Source organism: Podarcis filfolensis (assembly GCF_964270895.1).
Source record: "Podarcis filfolensis genome assembly, chromosome: Z".
Lineage (NCBI taxonomy): Eukaryota > Metazoa > Chordata > Lepidosauria > Squamata > Lacertidae > Podarcis > Podarcis filfolensis.
The window spans coordinates 17,731,966-17,753,091 of NC_139617.1; the positions used below are offsets into that span (position 1 = coordinate 17,731,966).

Consider the following 21,126-nt stretch of genomic DNA (forward strand, 5'->3'; position numbering starts at 1 on the left):
ATTTACTGCTAGAGCATTCCCTACATAGTCAGGTTTACATTTCCTGCACCTGGAACCAAGGCTGCAATAGTGACAGTCTTCTCTCTTGCCAGAATGCTGGGACAGACATGTCGGAAAACTCTGAACGGAGACGTTTAAAGTAAATGTATAGACTTCAGTTCTGCATACACCAGGGCCACACAATTTGCAACCTACCAAACACAGACTCATTGCACACAGACATGCTGTTACAACACCTCTCAATTTTATTTTATTTCATTTATTTCATTTACTGTACTGGCCTGAATATAAGCCTGACTTTCCCCCCAAATTCCGACCGTGAAAAGTTAAAGCGAGGCTTAAATTCGCGACCTTACAAAAACTGGCTTTTATGATATCACTGCTGAAACAGACATATCTAAGCCAAAGCAATCTTCTAAGAGCTTGAGAATACTTCCCAGCCTAACTCCATGAGGAGCAAGAGGAGCTAAACGAAAGATCCTCTTTTTCAGCCACCTTTCTAGAGATGTTTGAGAAAATTATTATTTCTTTGCTATGAACTAACTTGATCTGTACTTCTCAAAGCTGCAAATCAGAATATAACTATCCTTTGGGATTTGCACATATTTACATTTTGCAAGGTATTTTTAAAGCAAAAACTTTATCAAAACATGTTTTAAATTGCATTGTTTTGAGATACATATATTCAGAAATGTGATCCTCCCTCCCCCAGCACTGCTTTTAAATGGGGCAGACCAGACATATGAATGAACACATACAAAAGTGACAGGGAACCAAAACAGTCAAATCTGCCCAATCCTATAGCTCCCTTACAGAGATGGTCCCAATATGGTCCTTTTGTAAATTAATTATTTATATAGCACCATCTACCTGCCTGCCACTTTGCAGAGGATAATGACAGGCCCAGCGTAGTTTACGATCTATAACTTAACACGGGAAATAAAGCGAGGAAGGTGGGGTTAAAGAGGGGATAGGACTACGCAGAATTAGACAAGCTAACAGGAAGGATCCGAGACCGGTGGGACCAGGGGTTTACCGAGGTCTGGACTAAATTTACTGAGTATCTGAAAAGTATTTGTGATGATCAGATTACGTTTGTAGGACTACAAGAAGTTCTGTGAGGAGTAATTTAAGAAACATTGTAAAAATGGAAAGGGAGAAATGATTTGTTAGAAAAGGTAAAGGTAATATTAAGTTAATAATTGCAGGAGAAATAATCAAGACGGAAGGCTATCAGAGATGCTGAAGGAAGTCCAAACAAGGACATATGTATAATAATTTGTGTGGTATGTCTTAAAAAAATTTGTATGCTAGAAATTAATAAAAAATATTATTAAAAAAAGAGGGGATAAGTGTGTGCTCATCTGAGTTACACACACAAAAGTTTAACTTCAGTAGGGGTAGGGATTAAAGAGTTAATTAAGCATCCAAAAACAGCAATAGGAAATCCCTTGCAAGTTGATGTGGTGACAGAGAATCTTTGTGCTGCTACAACATCAACAAACCAAAACCAAACATTGAAGCACTTGCCTGTGACAAAATAGCAAGTGAAATGAAAGAATGAGCAGATTCAGTACAATTTGCCTTAATCACCATAACCTGATTTTGGGAACTCTGACATGGCTCATTAGGATACGTTTGTAGTTGGAGGAGTTCACAGCGAAGCCGAAGCTTTGGGAACCATCTGTTCCAAGTTATTTAGTAGTCCACACTTTCCAAGAAGCAAATGAAAAGAATGCAAAGCGCCTGGAATATGACTGAAGGACTTGGAACCCCTAATCCAAGACACAAGTGCATTCTTGAAACACTGCAGCTAATTTTAAAGGAATTGTGAAGGCACCAGCAATTGAGAATACCACCCGCAAGCTGCTTGGTTACAATATTGTTATTGCCATGTGCCCAAGGGTGTGGTCTGCAGAAATGCACAAAGAAAATAGCACCAAGGGGCTTATGCAGCTGATCAGTACAAAGTTTACCCTATACAGTGGTACCTGGGGTTACAGATGCTTCAGGTTACAGACTCCGCTAACCCAGAAATAGTACCTCGGGTTAAGAACTTTGCTTCAGGATGAGAACAGAAATCGCGTGGCGGTGGTGCAGCAGCAGTGGAAGGCCCCATTAGCTAAAGTGGTGCTTCAGGTTAAGAACAGTTTCAGGTTAAGAACGGACCTCCGAAACGAATTAAGTATGTAACCAGAGGTACCACTGTACATAGATACACCACAAACTTACACTGATTTTATGCCACCTCAAGTGTCCTGGTTTTTCTCAAAAGAATTCCTGGAACTGTAGTTTATAAGGGTGCTAAGTACTCTCTCTCAGAGATCTCGAACACCTAAGGAAGTACAACTCCCAGCGTTTCTTAGTTACATACAATGCCTATTAAACCACTTTAATTCTATGGTATAAAGATGTACATAGTCTGCAAAACAGTCTTGCAAGTTTCAATTCAAAACAGGGCTGCATCACTTATTCCCCTGGATGTTCACTTGGTATTAAGTCTCACTGAGTTTAATGGGGCTTGCTCCTCTAGGTGTTAAAGCTACAATTTCCATTCCACCCTGTTTTCAACACAATCAATGCAGTTTCCATTCTGCCGCAGCTCAGTTTCCACGAAATACTGCGCTGTTTAACTCACGGTCTGCTATTTCACGTAACTTACATAATCAATGACAAAATTATTTCCACACCAATCAATTCAATATAAAAGTGTAAAAACAATGTAAAAAAATACTATGTATTGGTTGAAACAACCAATTTGCAGGAGAATAAAGATTGTACTTGCTGGATTGATTTCTCTTCTGGACCTTGGATAGAAATAGTGGCAATTTCCACTCCCACTAAAATTCTCTGATGTTCCAACCTGCTCCCGAATAAGCATGCATAGGATTTGCAGCCACCGTTTATTTAAAACATATTGACAAAAAAGTGTGACTGGTTATTTGGAAAGCAAATTAAAATAAAATAAACTGCATCTAAACTGCTCACCAGAGATGAGGGGGTTGCACTGGCACAACCCAAGACCTACCTACTGCAAACACACTCAGCCCAGGAGACATTGGATTTCAATTGTGCTGTTAGGATGGTGACAGCTCAAATTCATAAGGAATAACTTGCCAAACTGCTAAATACAGTGGTACCTCAGGTTACATACGCTTCAGGTTAAATACACTTCAGGTTACAGACTCTAGAAATAGTGCTTCAGGTTAAGCACTTTGCTTCAGGATGAGAACAGAAATCGTGCTCCGGCGGCGAGGCGGCAGCAGGAGGCCCCATTAGCTAAAGTGGTGATTCAGGTTAAGAACAGTTTCAGGTTAAGAACGGACCTCCAGAACGAATTAAGTACTTAACCTGAGGTACCACTGTATGGCCCACATCATGAATAGGGCAGGAAATATCTATGCTGCTACTCTAGCTTCCTCACTCCCATTGTTTTAAAACAGGGGTCAGCAAACTTTTTCCACTGTCCCTCAGACCTTGTGGGGGGGGCAGACTATATTTTTTGGAGGTGGGGGGACGATGCAAGAGCACCACGAGCCCCCTTACCTGTGTCTTGCGAGCGACAGGGGCTGGTGGTGGTGGCGGGGGAACGATGAGCGGCACGCGAAAGGGCTCCGGAGAGGGGCTGCTTAAAATGGTGGCCGTTTGAGCGCTGCTGCTGCTGCTGGCACCAACAAAACCCAGCCTTCTTCCTCCTCTAGGCAGGGCGGGAAGAAGCCAGGAGGAGGGAGGAGGAGGAGGCGCCACCATGTGAGAGGGAGGGAAAGAACGTGCGCACCTGCGATCCACGTGGTGATTCCTGGACCATCTGCGGGCCGGATCCAGAAGGCAATTGGGCCTGATTGGCTTGCGGCCCTTAGTTTGCCTACCCATGTTTTAAAAGCTACAGTTTTTAAAGCTACAGAGCCAAGAAGTACACCTCTCCTGTTTATGAAGAATGGACTTTCATAGAAACTGAAACAGACTACTTTAAAGCAAAGTCTGCAAAAACAATTGCCAACTTCTTAGTTGCAAATTCAGCTAAATCTAAAGATTAAATCTAAAGGCTTACAACAGCAATACAATTACACACTGTGCCATCTGTAGACCCACATATTTCAAAGGAAAAATATGAAAAAACCCCAAAGGAAACAAAACACATACATTGCCTAAAAACATTTAAAAACATTATTCCATATTTACGTACTTATAGATAACCTGTTTGGGGAAGCTAAAACAGACCCCAAAAATGCAGTTGGCCACATTTGATTTAGAAATTAATTAAAACAGCAGCATATGATCTTTTTAGGACCAGGTGAAAGGAGAAATAAATAGATACCTTGTGAGTTTCATGGAATTCTCCATCAAGCAGGGTGTAAAATAAAAAAGGGGGAGGGAGATTAATGAAATTGGAGATTATAACTTGTGTATCTACTAAAAGCAAATTCAACAGAGACCGAAGTGGAAAGTAGTATGTACAACCACACTGTATTACTTTCCACTCTGACTTCTATTTGAGACATTTTGTTTCACACATAGAAAAAGTGACAGCATTCGGTGGTAAAAGGTAGACTTCCTCCTTTTCTATAATTGCTTGACAAAAAATTTGGTATACTCAAAGAATACAAAGGTGCCCTGAGCAGCAATAGAATCAGTTTCAAATATCTGTTGTTCTTTAACATTTTCAGTGGGAAGCAATTGTTGTTTCTCCATCCCAGTATACTTTGATGCAATTTAATATATTTTGCTCTTGGCACAATCTTAAGAGCTTCCTTAATTAGTACAGTATCTTAAGGACCCAACTATTTGTGACCTCAGCTGCATAGTTCTGCCCTTAAATGCTGGTGCAGGCCCCCCCAACTGTGAACACCAAAGACCCGAACCATATTGGAACTCTAGTGCAATGTAGCCTTTAAGCCTAGTATAGTTGTAGGTTTTAACCAAAGTCCCCCATTGCAATTCGGATCTGAATTGGGGGTGGGGGATTCTGCAACTCCAATTTATGTGGGTGGTGGGGTGGAACTGCACTCAACGGCAAACTCTACAATTGCAGTCATGTATAATTTGGCTCTTACCAGGCCTTCTATCAGCAACATTTTTCTCTTTTTTTTTAAAATAATAATACACATCTTGCCTGATGAAGAGCTGTGAAACCTGACAGATAGCTCACTTTCTGTGACTTTCAAGTGGTCTAAATAAACGTATTATGCTACTGCTTCTATCTGAACCTGCTACTGCTACTAATGACCTGCTTCACTGACCTCTACCACTGTACGATGAAGATGACTATTGTAAAGGCTAACAGCTAAGTCAACTTTGTCTTCCAAAACGTTCATGTAGCAGGGAGACACCTTGACCTATAAAATCTAAAAACACTGCAGGAATGCTGTGCCACAGGCTTCCTTTGTCAGATGCATGCTGCACATACAGAAGAGACTGACTATGATAACTACACAACGAAACTCATAAAGCATGCTTTGGAAGTATAAGCAGCTGCAAAAAGGGGGAAAGAATGGAGTCAGCTTTCATACTTTTGGCCAAGATAAGCTAATTTTAATCTTTAATATTCACCAGTCACAAAGTGCTTACCTATCAACAGTGGCGGCAATCTGCATAAAGAACAGAGCTTGATTTCCGGTTTGAGGTAATCTCAATTACGTTTTGGATATAAATGTTATTAATTTTTCCCATTACACTGAAACTTGAGATTCAGAGATGACCTATTTTCCTACAGTCCCCTTGCACCTAGGAGTGGCTTGCTTCTGTTTCAAGCCACAGCTAGACGTCAAGAAGCCACTGCCCATCTGGTTAAATACTGTCTGTTTCAACATTTATTATAAAAAAACATATTCAAAGACACAATTCCAAATCCTTCCCATAACACATTTCAAGCCGCACAGAAACAGATTTAGAAAATTAAAGTCTAGAAAAAAATTGAGATAAAAAAATTAAAATCCTGAAAGCTCTTCTGAACCTCCCCTCCCAAACAGAGAGCCTTTGATGATTCCAAGGCAGATTGGGAAGGCTAAAAGCTGGGGAAACAGCATTAACATGCTATCAAGAGCACCAGATTGACCAGATACACTGTGGATTTAACTCCAACTATTCCATATTTAAACTGTGCTCTTGCTGAATCCATATAATCCAAAAGATCCGGGATCTCAGATTCAGTGTTATACTTGGCTGCAGGCTCTCTGGCTAGAGCACCGGTCTCACTTGACTGCTGGTGTCTGTAGACTTTACTCTCCACCTCCCCATCGCAAACTAAGACTGCTCATGGCAAACATATTGGAGTCGAAAATATTGAATCTCATTACACCAGAATGCAAACCGTACCTGTGAAATGCACAAAAAACATGATGGTGCTTCGCAAAGAGTGCTCTTCAGTCTCAGCGTGTTTTATCTTGCTACCCACACTACTGCACCATCATATAAACACAAACTAGTAACACAGTTCAGCCTGTGTGTGACGCATGTGCTGTGCTGGACCCTGCAAACAAACCAAGTGCCAGCAGCCAGCGTAACAAGAGGAGAGCTTAACGTCAATAAAGCTACACAGCAGGCAATTGGAAACGCTGGGATGCTAAAGAGGAAAGGCATGGAACTCTTTTTTTAAAATGAATTGCTGCCCACTACTGCATCTGTCCCCATCAGTTACCAATCAGTGACTCTGTAAGAGACTAAATCCTGAACATTATGGGGAGATGGCCAGAGAGCAGGTGGCGAAGTAATTAACAGCATGCTCATCTGTGAATCTGCAAAGGATTTCAGTACTAGGATCACTGAGGATTATTATTTTGCTTATCGGCTTAAGGAGACTAACAGAAGAGATCGTAAAGGAAAAATAGAAATTATATGAACAAGATATGATGTGGAAACACCAAGATAAGACTGGATAGAATTATGAATTTTGTTTGGACTGATTGGGACTGATTTGGACATTAACGCAGTAATAAGAAGATGATCTGAATCCCCCTTTGGATCTTGAAGTATGGGTTCCCCCAACAAAATTTAAAAATTTGGCTTTGTAATTTGGAATTTATGTGATGTGATTTAATTTGATGTGATTGGCCAGTTAATAAAAATTATTTAAAAAAAAAAAGTACTAGGATCACTGAGAAGCGGCATGCAATTGGCAAGTCTCAATCTTGCTGGCTGCCTGCCCTGTGAGTGGTTATCTTTGCCATAACTTAACCCTCAAGAGAAACTAGTACTTCTTCTTAAGAATTCACACTAAAAAACAACCTTTTTAACTTCCCAACATGCTTATTTTATAACCATAACTTTGAAACGGAAAAAAGGTGAGGGGAAACCAAGATCAGCAGATAACCATACAGCCTTGTATTTTAAAATCTCACCTAGTAGCCCTAGGTAATCAGAAGTTCCATGAAGGTGAGCGAATAGGATGGCAGAGGAAGGAAGCGTTACTCTGCCCCTTCTCCCACAATGCTGTTGATAGAAGGCACTTTTTTTACTATCCTACAAAAAAGCTAGTAGCCTGCATTTCTACCTGGCTGTGGAGGAGGAGGAGCCTAACCTTCATTTTCAACCAGCATAGAGACACAGGCTACTATTCTCTTAGGTAAAGGGAAAGGGACTCTTGACCATTAGGTCCAGTCGTGGATGACTCTGGGCTTGCGGCGCTCATCTCGCTTTATTGGCCAAGGGAACCGGCGTACAGCTTCCGGGTCATGTGGCCAGCATGACTAAGCAGCTTCTGGTGAACCAGAGCAGCATACGGAAACAACGTTTACCCTCCCGCCGGAGTGGTACCTATTTATCTACTTGCACTTTGACATGCTTTCGAACTGCTAGCTTGGCAGAAACTGGGACCGAGCAACGGGAGCTCACCCCGTCATGGGGATTCGAACCACTGACCTGCGTCCCAGTACTATTCTCTTAGCAGGCTGTTAATTTTTATAGGCTTATTTACAAGGCTAAACATAAATACAGTATGGCGAATATTCCAGAGAATAAATATTGCTGCAAAGCTACACTCTGGGTGGTAGGAAATTCTGTGGTAACTGCTACAAGGGGTCCTTCCTACAAAAGATATTCACGCATTACCTGTTCTTTGGCCATGCAAGATAAAAAAACCAAACAGGTTTATTGTATGTGTGTCAAGTAGCATTTATTTCACACACACACACACACACACATATATATAAAATCAAGTCCAATGCACATATAGACTTCACATAAAAGATTTGCTGAAAGGTTTTCCCTTAGGCGCCAAAAAGACAACAAAAATTTCACCTGTCTGATATGCAGTGGAAGAAAGATCCAAATGGAATCTGCCATAACTCCCAAGGCCCAGTTCCTACAAAGTATGAAATGGGCCTCCTGATAAGATGGCATATTCAGTGAGCACTTGGGTATACAGTGGTACCTCAGGTTAAGTACTTAATTCGTTCCGGACGTCTGTTCTTAACCTGAAACTGCTCTTAACCTGAATCACCACTTTGGCTAATGGGGCCTCCTGCTGCTGCCGCCGCCGCACAATTTCTCTTCTCATCTTGAAGCAAAGTTCTTAACCCAAGGTACTATTTCTGGGTTAGCGGAGTCTGTAACCTGAAGCGTATGTAACCCTGAAGCGTATGTAACTTGAGGTACCACTGTAGTAGCAACCCTAGTTTACTGTCTCCTTGGCCTGACACCAAGTGCACACACCCTCACAGCCAGCTCTAAGCCAGAGTGGTTTCCTGGAAATGGAAGTCATGTGGACCACAGCAATTCCCCCATGCCTGCAGCTTGTGCTTATGCTGCACCAAGTATCCAGGTGGGCACAGCTGTGCCAAATCAACTCCTCCCAGCCTGCCCAGCCAGGTCTCAGTAATACAAACCAGATCAGCACCCTCATCCACAATCAAATCATAGACTGTCTGATTATTCCGTTTCAGATCATCCTAAAAATGTTTTATTGATAAGTGGCACAGGTATATATAAATCTGAGGGGGAAACCATTACAGTCACAGAAAAGAATGTCTGTTGTTCCATAGGATGATGTGCAATATCTCATAAGAACATAAGAAGAACCGCTGGATCAGGCCAATGGTCCATCGAGTCTGGCATTCTGGGCTTAACAGTTGCCTGTGGGAAACCAGCAAGCCGTTTGAGAAGTATTGCTGCCTCCAACTGTGGAAGCTATCATATGACATTTCTTTCATCTTCCAATGAAAGAAACCAGTGTGGACAAGGCAACAGGGCAGTTACTATGGTATCAAATTTCTACATGAGAAGCAATTTAATGTAGAGGCTCATGTGCGATAAACATTCACTTCGGCTTTCACACACAACCTCGGTATGCACATTAAGTGTCCATAGATTAATATGGGGGGGGGGTGAGTAACCAAGTAATCACCTATTGGAAAATAAGCACCTCTTTTTCTGATTTAAAAAATAAACAAGCACACTGATTGTCTTAATCAAACACTGAACGTTACACAAAAGATTTCGCCCACTTTTTATGCTGGGCAGAATACTGAATATGTGGTTTATACAGAGTACCCCAAAATATAACGTATATATCTAATTAACATATTGTTGCATGCCACCCCAATCTCTGAGCAGTGCAAGATTCCAGGGGTTCCAAGAACTTACCCATGTTTTGGTTTCCTTTCCTTTTAATTTGCATACCGCCTTTCTATATTACTATACACATGGCAGTTTACAAGCTGAAGAAACAACAAAATAGACAGCAAAGATCACCCACCTAGTAACAATCCGACATGTTCAGAGGGACAGCAGAGACTACTGTATTTATGATATACGGTTTATTTGCACATACAGGAAACTCGCATCTTATGCAAGGGTTAGATGTCAGGGGTCCACATGTGAACACAAAATTGCCAGGAACCCCTGAAACTGCTTCTCACGCAAGTTGGAGGGCTGCTTACTGGGCTCTGAAAAGTTTGTTGGAACTCCTTCAATCTTCTGAGAGGCCAGTAATCCAGATGCCTCAGTTACTGGGCTTTGTGTAGGAGGTGCAAAGGATGCTGCCACAGCCGTCATGCTGTTTCCCCAAAGCCGAGTAAGCAAGGTGTCAAGCTTTGGGTATGTGGCACTAAGGCTCTGGCAATATCCCAGAACCCTCAAGCTGCCTTCTCAAAGCTGAATAACAGAGGCGCCAGGCTTTGGGAAGGAGCCATGAGGGTTGTAAGATGCTCCCAGAGCCCTTGTGCCTTCCTTCCAAAGCCCAGGAAGCAAGGAATACCTGCTGGGTGCATAGGTGGAGTGGGGAAAAATAAATAGACAGCAGGGAATAGTGGATTTTCCCTGTTCTCCATTTATATATTCTCCCTACCCTCATCAAAGCTGCAATCACACAAGTTAAAGCAGTGTGGGATGAGAATTACCTGTATACACAACCTGAGCCTAAGATGGAGGGGCTCACAGCATTAACACCCCAGTCTTACTTCTCCCATAGTCACAACCTTGGATTCAAACAGAAATCAAGCTTCTGCCTGCATCTAGTGCAGCTCTCAGCTCACACAACTCTGTGGTTTGGGACTTTCTGACTACTAGCCAGGTATTTCCTTTGTTATACTAAGGACAGTACAAAGTGCCATTAATTCACCAATAAGCTTGCCTGGTTAGTTGAGCAATGGGATCCTCCATTAGATTTTAACCCCTGCTGGATCCAGGACCCCAGGAATCAGAACGGACTCAGGCTTCATGAAGACTAACACCCAAACTTACAACAGTGTTATACATTTATTATTTTTTTTGTTAATGATTGCAAAAAAAAAAAACTTACACAATACAAATACAATTCTGGGCAAATCATTGGGAATTATTATAAACATTTATATACAGCTTATTCAAGAAGCTCAAGGCAGCAAAGATGGCTCTATAAGAATTTTTTTTCTGTGTCGGTTCCTTGCCTTTTGAATGCCCTCCCAAAGACAGATGACCTGGAAATCTCATTACTGTACTGTTCTATTATTTGAGGGCAGGCAAAAATAATTATGTTCACAAAACTGCTAATGCCAGCATTACAGGCAAAGAACCCATTTCTATTTCTATATTCACAGAGCTGCTGAGGCTAGCATTTTCTACTTAGAGCAGTTTGATTTCACCCTCTGCCTGAATAAGCAGTTGCTTTAGCTGTTGCTTTAAATCACTGTATTGTTATTACGATTCGCTTAAATAATAAATTCTAATTATTATAAATATTTATTATTATCATTACATTTCACTTTTTTTTGTTTCTCACTTCTCTACTAGCCACCCTGAGAAAAATACTATTTATGTTGAAGGTGCAGGATGCGAATGGCAGGTCACAGCCAACCTTAGCCCTACACAGAGAAGACCCATTGAGATGAATAGGCATGGTCTAACTTAGTTCCGTTAGTCTATTCAGAGGCGGGCTTAACTGGACCGATCCAACCAACCAAATCATTCATACTCACAACAACCCTGTGAGGTAGGCTAGGCTAAGAAAGCACGGCTGGCTCTTCATGAGTGGGTCCGGGGATCTGAGATGAGGTTCTAGATTCAGAACTCTAACCACTACACCACCGCACCCAGGTGATTAAAAAGGCAAATATCGGGTCCAAACAGGGGGCAGCGATTGAGAGGAGCAGATCGTGGCTGCTGCACCTGGTAAATAGGGCCAATGAGCAAAAACCGGGGAGCTGCCCTCTTTGAGAGCGCAGGCCGCTGCCGGTTCCCATGACAACGGTGGTGAGGCAACCCCGCTCCATCCACCCTCCCATCCGATCCCGGCAGGACAGGAAGCAGGGCCCTGCCCCGCCCCGCCCCGTTGCCCAGCAACGCCCACCTGCTGGTCCCGCAGTCCTCCGACGCCGATATTCCCGAAACATCCTTTCACCAGGAGGGCCCCGCCGTTGCGATCGCTTCGCAAACCCCGCCTGCGAGCTGCCTTGCACGCCGTCTTGTTGATTGGCGGTCTCTAGGGGCGTGGCTTGAATACCCGAGAGCATGATGAGCAACCGTAGATTCGTGTGCACCGCGCAGAAGGCTGGAGTGGGTGGGGGGGGACCGGGGACCGGGGGGCGGGATTTGCCGGATTTTAAAAAGGGGAAGTGTGGGGGTTAAAGAGGGAAATCGCTTCCGCCTGCTCTGATTGGCTGCTCGAGTCCACCGTGCTGTGAAGGCTTCTGGGTAATGTAGTCTCAGGGACTCCGCAGGGTTCAGAAGAGATAAGGCTGCTGTGGCAGCTTGCGTGCATGAGTGAGTATGGGGCAGAAAGTGGCACAAATCAGATGAGATTTGTGCCTGTCTTTGCTTCAGCTTTATATACCCCTCCTTATCCTCAGCGCTCAATTCACGTACGGTTGCAATTTTTAAAAAAATCGGTTTTATTTATTTTTTATAAACCGCTTTGAGGTTTTTTTTAACAAACAAACAGTGCATAAAGTTTATGAAATAAATAAATAATGCGGTTAACTATATGTTATTGTTTTGAAGAACAAATAAAACACTATAAAGGGAGGTTGGAGTGTGTGCAATGCATCTTTGATTTTCATTCATGGGAATGCTATTCTCATACTGACATCCAAAGTATGGAGGAAGCACAATAAATGATTTCATTTCTGCTAAGGGAGCACAGAAGAGTTCTGGAGAACTCAAAAGCTCGTGCAATATTTATTTACTTATTTATTATTATCCTAACAAATATTTCTGTTAGCACCTAATATACAAAATCCCTAAGTGCTCTGTATAGAAACAATATAATTATTGAGAACCAAACTTTGTAACCAAAAATGCAGAGAAATACATCAGTAAAAACACAATCCATCGATAAAATATTGAATTAAATATACGCAATGAAACAGCAGCATCATGAATCTTAAGAGCAAAGGAAAGCCTGCTTAAATAGTAGGATAATAGAATCATAGAATCATAGAGTTGGAAGAGACCACAAGGGCCATCGAGTCCAACCCCCTGCCAAGCAGGAAACACCATCAGAGCACTCCTGACATATGGTTGTCAAGCCTCTGCTTAAAGACCTCCAAAGAAGGAGACCCCACCACACTCCTTGGCAGCAAATTCCACTGTCGAACAGCTCTTACTGTCAGGAAGTTCTTCCTAATGTTTAGGTGGAATCTTCTTTCATGTAGTTTGGAACCATTGCTCCGTGCCCGCTTCTCTGGAGCAGCAGAAAACAACCTTTCTCCCTCCTCTATGTGACATCCTTTTATATATTTGAACATGGCTATCATATCACCCCTTAACCTCCTCTTCTCCAGGCTAAACATGCCCAGCTCCCTTAGCCGTTCCTCATAAGGCATTGTTTCCAGGCCTTTGACCATTTTGGTTGCCCTCCTCCTCAGAAAGTATATAAAACTTGCCACTCTTTCTTCCTCACAGACAGCACACTGAAGGTTGTTCCAACAACAACAAAGAACTGAAGATACTGCAAAAATTTAGGGTCCATCAGTTTACATCTCCATCCTGCAACATTCTCAGAGATGATCTGGAGAGTACCATACAGACAAGAGTAGGCCTAGTCCGTCATGTTATTTAACTAAGTGGTTGGAAACAGTTAAATAAGAATACATGCTCAGGGTTTTTCTCCCTATTCTTTTTAACTTAACCCCAATACCCATTTCTGGCTTCCTTTATAGGGTCAGTTCCAAGAATCTTATTTGATTTCAAACTCTCAAAAGAACTTCATTTCTGCTTTCTTTGAAGATGTGGCCATTTCCTTTTAGAATTCTATTGTTTCTGCAAGGGGTTAGTGGGTCCTATAAGATGTCCCAAGTGGAATATTATTAAAGAAAGTCAATGGGGAATATCTTCATGGCCCCCCACCCGACAGTTGCTGTAAAATTCTAATGTCCTCATCAAAATTCACAGGGGACTTTTACTCTAAGGTTAATGGCTTCCTTCTGATATTTTGCAACATTTTGGTTGCCTCACCACCAGCCAACCACAGCTCACTCGGGGACAAATAGAAATGAGAAGACTCTTAACTGATAGAAATCAGCTTCAAGCGTTATACAAACCTGCTTAATGTTTGACTGTATCATTTACGTTGTCTGTACATGAAATGTTTATTAGTGTGGGGTACAAAGTGGTTGTTACAAGTATTTTCAGAAATGGAAAAAATAAAAGTCACAACTGTTTAAAGTGGTATGATAGTGCCATGATTAGCTTACCATGCATGGCTACTCAAGGAAATGTACAAGTAGAAAAGGAGTTTTCTGTCAAGAAAACGTAGGAATGTAAGGAATACAATACAATATAAACACAAACTGATGGCTTCATCACAAAGGCATGCCATTTTGAGAGTACTGTGGAACCTAGAGACACAATATCAGAGGTAAATAGAGAATGTGGCCTTTGCTTGTTCAGCAAAGTTGCAGGAAGCATTTCCCCTCTCCTCTCTCAGGTTGTCTGGAAACTGGGGGAGGGACTAGACCTAGCACCTGGACAGGTATTGCCAGTATGAACTTTGCAAGGCTAGTGAGCTGAAGGTGGCAGAAGGCGCTAGGCTCTCAGGAAACGGCAAGACACTCATTCAACGCATCATATCCTGGTTTTGAATTTTTCCCCAAATAAGTTCTGCAAGCAAGGTGGTTTCCCTAAGAAGCAGCTCGGGTTGCTTGTACTGACAGCAGAGCTCCTTTCTTCTGGTAAAGAAAAAAACTGCCATGGGAAATGTTGGGTTTGGGGTGTTACTTGCGATCCTGGCCTCCCTCATCCTAGTGATGAATGCTCTGGTGGTTGTCGCACTGGTACGGCTGATCTCGAAAGGGGGATGCCTTGGGCTGTGCTTTGTTTTAAATCTGGCTGTTGCTGACTTCTTGGTTGGATTTACCATCACAAGTCTGATCACAGAGGAGCTGTCCAGCTCTGAGTACCAGACGCCCCGAAAGCACTGCCTCCTGAGAATGGCCTGCATCACCTGCCCCTCAGCTGCCTCCATCTTCACTGTTATTCTGGTCACCTTTGACAGGTACTTGGCTGTTAAGCACCCTTTCCAATACTTTAAAATCATGCGGAGCCCAGTTGTTGGGGCTTGCATCACAGGGCTTTGGCTCTTAGCCTGCTTGGTTGGCTTCCTCCCTGTGATGGCTCACAGCTTCCAGGCGGACGGCTACACAGGGCTCTGCACCTTCTTCAGAGTCTTCCAGCCCACCTACATGCTCACTTTCTTCTGCGTGGCTTTCTTCCCAGCTTTCTTTGTTTTCATCTACTTCCACTGCCACCTGCTGAAGATCGCCTCCCTCCACGCCCAGCAGATTCGAGAACGGGAACACATTGGACTGGAGGCAGCCTGCCGAGTCCCTCAGCTCTCCAGCGACACAAAGGCTTTGCGCACCATCACCATCCTGGTGGGGTGTTTCGTGCTCTCCTGGTCACCCTTCTTTGTCGGGAGCATCGTGCAGGTTGCATGCCAGCACTGTTCCCTGCAGCGCCTCCTAGAGAAGTACCTCTGGGTGATGGGCTTATGCAACTCTTTGGCCAACCCCTTGGTCTATGCCTATTGGCAGAAGGAAGTGCGCCTTCAAATCTATCAAATGTGCTTGTGCATGCGAAGCAGGGTCTTTCCCTTGTTTCGTGCTGACAGCCGTCCTATTCCCAGCAGGGTTGTGGCTTCAGTGCCTGCCATCTCGCTAGCTCAGCTTGAGGAGTGATCGGTAAGAAAAGGTCCTGTGGGGAGTGCTGTTTCTTGGATGTGTTCTTTGACACACATGGTGCCTTTCACCTGGAGAAGCAGGGGCAAAACTAGGCTTTATTCACCTGGGTCAAAGACCCAGTTTGGGACATGCATTCATGCATATTTGCACACACACACACACACAGAGAGAGAGAGAGAGAGAGGCTGGCAGCCTCAATGGAGCCCCTCTGGAAGCTTCACCCAGGGCAAAAATCCCAGCTAGCTCCCTTGTAGCTACAGCTTTCTCTGGGAGAAATGCTTGCATTGTGTGAGACTGCTAGCAAAAATGTAATTTCACACTTCCTTCCTCCAGGGCAACTTTTACTGGGCAAGTTACCTTTGGAGATGAGAGCGTAAGAATCAATTTATAGTGTCTCTGTGGAATCTGTTGCTTTGAAAGATGTTCAGGTTGAGCCGGCAGTGCAAAGTGCAGAGGCAAGTACACACTGATATTTTTTGAATATGCCAATAAGCCAGGAAAGCTATTGGCATGGCAATTAAGCAAAGATGGCATTAAAAACACTTTAATAAATTAAAGATTAAAGAAAAGACAATTGATTACAGACCTATATTGGATCGGACAAGAGAAAAGAGAAGAAATGGAAAGTTATATAAGACAAAGTAAATTACCAAAAATTCAAACAGGAAAATTAATTACATTAAATACACCAGTAAATTTCTCTGTGGTCTCTGAAGCAATTAATAATGCTAAAATAAGGAAATCACCAGGACCGGACGGCCTTAGGCCAAATATTATAAGAAGTTACAGAAGCTGGTAATTAACCCATTACTGAATGGAATTCTGGAAAAGGGGAAGGTAACAAAAACATGAGAAGAGGCCTACATAACTTTAGTGCCTAAACAAGAGATAGACTTGACATCGGTTACACATTATAGACCAATTTCATTATTGAACAATGATTATAAACTGTTTGCAAATATAATGGTAAACAAAATTAAAGCAATACTATTAGAAATAGTTCACCAGGACCAAGCAGGATTCCTTCCAGGTCGACAGATGAAGGACAATATTGGGAATATTATGATGTAATAGAATACCTGGAAGTAAGAAATGAAAAGCAAGCAGCATTGATGTTTATTGATGAGGAAAAAGCATTTGAGGAAATAAATTTTGGAGAGAAATTTAAGAAAGGAATAGAAGCAATATATTCAGAACAAAATGCCAGATTAATTGTAAACAATGTGAAAACAGAGAAATGTAAGATACAGAAAGGGACAAGACAAGGCTGTCCCTTGTCACATTTGTTTGTTTGTTTGTTTGTTTGTTTGTTTGTTTGTTTGTTTGTTTGACATTAGAGGTCCTGGTGAGAAATATTAGGGCAGATGAAACTATCAGAGGTATAGCAGTTGGAAATAAAGCATATAAACCGAAGGCATATGCTGAGGATATTGTAATAACAGTGGAGGATCCAAAAAATTCTCTTCTGAAAGTCCTAAAGAAAATTCATGAATTTGGACAGGTGGCTGGCTTTAATTTGAACAAAAATAAAACTAAGTTGATAGTGAAAAATGTATCAGGAAAAGATAAAAAAAGAGATTCAACAGGACTTAGAAATAGAAATTTACAAAAAGGTTAAATATCTGGGAATATGGTCAACAGCTAACAATATTAATGTATTTAAAGACAACTATGAAAAGGTATGGAAATAAATAAAAAATTATTTAGAGATTTGGGGACGGATGAATTTGTCACTTTTGGGAAGAATATCAGTGATTAAAATGAACTTATTGCCAAAAATGTTATTTCTGTTTCAGTCGGTCCCGGTGATAAGCAATATGAGATGCTTCAAAAAATGGCAGAAAGATATTGTGAGATTTATCTGGAAAGGGAAGAGACTGAGAATAAAATATAAACTTCTTACAGATCTTAAAGACAGCGGAGATTTCTCCCTACCAGATTTAAAGATATATTATGAATCATCCTATATCTGTTGGATTCGGGACTGGATTAAATTAGAAAACACAGATCTTTTAGATTTGGAAGGACATGACAATAGATTTGGTTGGCATGCATATTTATGGTATAATAAAGCCAAAGTGCAGAGATATAAGGATTTATTAGAACAAAAGACACCATGGTGGATCTCACCCATAGAAGTAATATCAGTAAAAAAAAGGTTAACATGAGGACTAAATGGCCAATGTACAGAGAGCTGTTGATAGAAGTGGATAATCAATTAAAGTTGAAAGATTTTGAGGAAATCTGGGAGAAAGTAACAGATTGGTTACAATACTTTCAACTAAATGAAACTTTTAAAAATGATAAAAAGAAAGGATTTAGTCGCACCATATCAAGATTTCAAAGAGAAACAGTGGAGGATAATATAAAATTACTGTCAAAAATGTTTAATTTGTTGTTGGAATGGGAAACTAAAGATGAAGAGGTTAAGTGTGTAATGATAAAGTGGACAAAGGATCTGGGACATAATGTACAAATGAATGACTGGGGAAAACTTTGGAAGGTGGATCTCAAATTTACTGGATGTAGCAGAGTTAAAGAGAACTACCGGTATACGAAAAGGATGTATCGGTGGTATATAACACCGGTAAAACTTGCTAAGCTGTATAAAACAAGTTCTAATAAGTGTTGGAAATGCAGAGAAAAAGAGGGTACATCCTCTCGTATGTGATGGGAATGTAAGGTTATTAAAAGCCGCTGGGAAATGATATATAATGAATTGAATAGTATATTTAAGCTAACTTAAAAAAGAAAAACAGAAGCTTTTTTATTAGGTGTAACAGGAACAGAAATTCCCAAAGAACAGAAGAAAGTATTTACGTACGCCACAACAGCAGCCCGGATCCTGTTAGCCCAAAGATGGAAAGAAGAACAGTTGCCAACAATAGAAGAATGACAAATAAAACTTATGGAATATGCAGAAACGGCAAAGCTGACGGCAAAACTCAGAGACTCTGACAATTAAAAGTTTAAAAAAGAATGGAGGAAAAGTATTGTGTATTTGCAGAAATATTGTAAACAAGTTGGTACATTGAGAGGGTTCGATTAAGCACTTGTAAGCAGTAAGGAACTAGAAAATGATAAGGAGTAACAATTGGGTAAAAATGATAACAAAATGCAGAGAATGATGTAAGATGCAAAGAACCAGTAGAAGGGGGTGGAAGGAAGCCTTGAGATTTAAATAACCTCAAAAGAAGACTTACAAAATAGCAGGATTACTTATTAGAAGTTCAAATATTAGATTGTGGTTTGATTTTTGTATCCTTCTTTTATTGTTTACTATCTGTGAAAATTAATAAAAAAATTATTTTCAAAAAAAAGTGATGCCAGTACTAGCCTTTAATTTCAAATCACCTGTCCTCAGCCCATAGATACTTGGGTCTCTAGCTGTTTTTGGACTTCAATTCCCATCATCCCTGACCACTGGTCCTGCTAGCTAGGGATGATGGGATTTGTCACCCCAAAACCACTGGAGACCCAAGTGTGGGAAACACTGATCTAAGGTCACACCCACACATTTATAGCACAGTACTTTTACAATCGTGGCTTCCCCTTAAGAAACCTGAGAACTGTAGTTTGCCCCCCACAGAACTACAATCCTCAGCACCCTTAACAAAATAGCTCCCAATATTTGGAGGGGGCGGGGAGCCATGTGCTTTAAATGTATTATGTGGTTGTGTCAATTTTGGGTGACCTTCTGCCAGCAGGCAAAGGCAGGGTACAAAGGCAAACAAAGAAAACAAGAGACCTCCTCTTGCCCAGGATGTGCACCTTTCTCAGCTATCCTGCACTTTGTCCTACGTGCCATTCAGGATGTGTGGTCATGTTAGGAGGGGTGGACAGCCTTCACTAATGTATCTTATCTCCCCCAATTGCCACTTGCGTCAAAGCAAAGTGGTTGATTTATTTCAGACTTCCTCCCTCCGTTATAAACAGGCTGGGTATGAAATAGAAAGCCTTATGCTTCAATGCTTCCAAACAACACTGTATTTCCACTTTGCTGTTGCTTGCAGGGGCAGTGTCTGGGAAAATGTGCTTATAGAGAGGGGATAACAGACAGTACTGGGAGTTGGGTGTTCCAGGCATCTTGGGATGCAGGTGACAAAACACCCTAAGGGCCATTGTTGAGTAGGGTAGCATCTACTTTGCACGCAGAAAGTCCCAAGGTTCAATTTCTGACACTTCCAGGTTGGGTTGGAAATGTTCTCTGACTGAAACTCTGGAGAGCTGCTGCCAGTCAGTGTAGCCAGCACTGACCTAGATGGACAGTGGTCTGACTGTGTTTAAGGCAGATTCCTATGAGACTGTGAACATAGGCCATTGGAATATATCTGTATCAAACATCCCAAGGGCTGTCACATGGAAGATGGAGCAAGCTTGTTTTCTCCTGCTCTGGAGGGTAGTAGTCGAATCAATGGCTTCAAGTTAGAAGAAAGGAGATTCTGACTCAACACCAGAAAGAACTTTCTGACAGTAAGAGCTGTTTAGACAGTGGAAATGTCTCCCTTGGGAGGCAGTGGTCCCTCCTTCCTTGGAGGTTTTTAAGCAGAGGTTGGATGGCTATCTGTTGTGGATGTTTCATTTGAGATTCTTGCATTGCAGGGGGGGGGGTTAGACTAGATGACCCTCGGGATCCCTTCCAACTCTAAAATTCTATGATTCTCCATTACCAGAAGAAGAGAACAACAACTGTACTGGATCAGGGCAGAGTACCATCCAGTCCAAGACCTGTTTTTGCAGTGGCCAACCAGATGCCTATGAGATGCTCACAGGCAAGACCTGAGCCGCAACACCACTCACCCCACTTGTAAGTCCCAGCCACGCAGCTGGTATTCAGAGGAATACTGCCTCTGGCAGTGGAGGCAGAACATAGCCTTCTTGGTTAGTAACCATTGGTAGCATGTTTCATATGGGGGATAAAGCTATTTACAGGCCTTATCATAACTGCCAGATGCCATGAGACTATGGGACTGAAGAGGGAACAGTCCGGCCTCAGTACCCAGGACAAAGGATCAAGTTTCTGGGTGTTGTGTATCGCTTCCTCTGCAATCATAAACGAATCATGATGACCCCATCAGCTGCTCTTGGGGCAGATTGTCAGAAGGCACAAGCTACTTTGCAGACTTTTAGGCAAGATTTCAGCATTCCCTCCAAATCTCAGGATAGTCATCGCTGCTGCAGCTGAGGCAAGAGCCACAACCCTCTGTGTCAGCATTAAAGAAGGGCAACTAACGTGCTTTTCTGAGGCACAAACACACGATGAAGGGACAGTGTGGTGATCTAAGACTTGCCTTTAGGTGTCTTAGAAATGTAGTAAGCAAGACCTGTGTTTGAGAGCATTCATGCAAAAACTGTCAGCCTATAACAACAACAACAACAGAAGTAACCCTATTTCCACTGATTTGAATCCGCCCCAAGTATGAATAAGTCTAGATCCAACCCAACAAATAAAACACCACAGACTATGTAAAGAAAGGTCAACTGAACAGCTATATCGCTGTTCCTCTTCCAGTCCCATGGCACTGGCTTATTGAGA

General features: G+C 42.0%; 2 protein-coding genes across 8 annotated transcripts in view; one reads left to right on the forward strand and one right to left on the reverse strand.

The window, feature by feature from the left end:
* Positions 1–11,976, reverse strand: part of ENOX2 (ecto-NOX disulfide-thiol exchanger 2) — a 41,052-nt gene extending 29,076 nt beyond the window's left edge. For 2 of the 7 annotated variants that reach the window (XM_083595293.1, XM_083595294.1), the window contains exon 1: positions 11,762–11,976. In XM_083595293.1, the coding sequence (XP_083451419.1) occupies positions 11,762–11,924 (163 nt within the window). In that variant the 5' untranslated portion in view covers positions 11,925–11,976. Of the gene's footprint in view, positions 1–4,318; positions 6,467–9,579; positions 9,603–11,580; positions 11,680–11,761 lie in introns of those variants that run through there. The other 5 variants (XM_083595292.1, XM_083595298.1, XM_083595295.1 and 2 more) reach the window with 5 other exon arrangements.
* Positions 11,977–13,299: 1,323 nt separating this feature from the next.
* Positions 13,300–18,797, forward strand: GPR119 (G protein-coupled receptor 119). Its single transcript, XM_083595281.1, has 2 exons — positions 13,300–15,590; positions 18,374–18,797. Exon 1 carries the CDS (start codon positions 14,601–14,603, stop codon positions 15,585–15,587), a length of 987 nt encoding a protein of 328 aa, XP_083451407.1. The 5' UTR covers positions 13,300–14,600; the 3' UTR covers positions 15,588–15,590; positions 18,374–18,797.
* Positions 18,798–21,126: the final 2,329 nt, after the last annotated feature.

Coding starts and splice junctions, on each gene's coding strand:
- GPR119 (XM_083595281.1), top strand. CDS start 14,601: ATGGGAAATGTTGGGTTTGGGGTGTTACTTGCGATCCTGGCCTCCCTC.